General features: G+C 36.7%; 1 protein-coding gene across 1 annotated transcript; it reads right to left on the reverse strand.

The window, feature by feature from the left end:
* Positions 1-112: 112 nt before the first annotated feature.
* On the reverse strand, positions 113-1,000 carry LOC102856418 (arylamine N-acetyltransferase 1-like). The gene has a single exon (XM_006884805.1). The coding sequence runs from the start codon at positions 983-985 to the stop codon at positions 113-115; it is 873 nt and encodes a 290-aa protein (XP_006884867.1). The 5' UTR covers positions 986-1,000.
* Between the last annotated feature and the right edge of the window lie 73 nt (positions 1,001-1,073).

The raw sequence follows: 1,073 nt of genomic DNA on the forward strand, positions 1-1,073 counted from the left end.
CATGAAAAATTTATTGTTTTGTTCCACTTTTATATATGTTTGACACTTTAAAACGAAAAAAAAATCATTCTATAACTGACCTAATATGGATGACGATTTCCTTTCCTTTCATCTAAATAGTAAAAGAATGGTCACTATATTTGGGCACAAGTTTTTTTTCCAGGGACACTTTAAATAGATTCTTCAGCACTTCTTCTACTTCATTCTCACTTAGGATCTTAAACTCTAACAGATCTATGTTGTCCTTATAATTGAATCTTCGAGAAGTGAGAGTGAAGCCCATTAAACAGTGAACCCCATCTGTTGTCTGCAAGGAACAAAAAGATTTGTTTGTTAACAAAGATACCAGAGATGTCTGATGATAAATATTCACAGACTCAAAATCTTCAATTGTTTTAGGCTCAAGTGTAAAAGAGTATAGTTTTCGATATTTATTCTTTTCCAGAAGATCAGAATTAAGAAATTCTTGGTTTAGGATATACTGTTCTCTTCTGATTTGGTCTAGGTACCAGATTCCTCCCTCCTCTCTCAAACGGAAGATGCCAGGTATCTGAGGCTGATCCTTCCCAGAAATTAGCTCCAGAGGCTGCCACATCTGATAGGAGCGTCCAAACCCAGCATCCACGATGTAGTTCTTGCCACTGATAGTCACTTGTAACATGAGGTGAAGAGGTCTTTTGCTATATTTGTCAGTTGGAGGGTCATAAACATAACTTTCCAACATTGTGGTCTCAAATCCCATTGTTGTCAGAGCCCAGTGCAGGAGCTGATTAACCTGGAGACACCAGCCACCTCGCCTCTTCCTCACAAGTTGATCAAAAATGGTCTCTAGGTCCAACACCATAGGTTCTCCACAATGGATGTTCAGGTTTTCAAAAGGAATAGTTTGGATCTGGTGTTGGAGGATATCAGTTAATGTTTCCAAATCCACTTTCTTCCTAGAATCTGTATAGCCAATTCTTTGAAAATATGCTTCAATGTTCATGATGCTCTTCTAATGCAAGGAAACTAAATTAAAAAATAGAAAATAAAAGCAAAATTACTTTTGTACTTGGAATTTCTCTAGTAGACTA

The sequence above is a fragment of the Elephantulus edwardii genome, unplaced genomic scaffold, assembly GCF_000299155.1.
Source record: "Elephantulus edwardii isolate Elephantulus edwardi_28Jun2011 unplaced genomic scaffold, EleEdw1.0 scaffold00038, whole genome shotgun sequence".
NCBI lineage: Eukaryota > Metazoa > Chordata > Mammalia > Macroscelidea > Macroscelididae > Elephantulus > Elephantulus edwardii.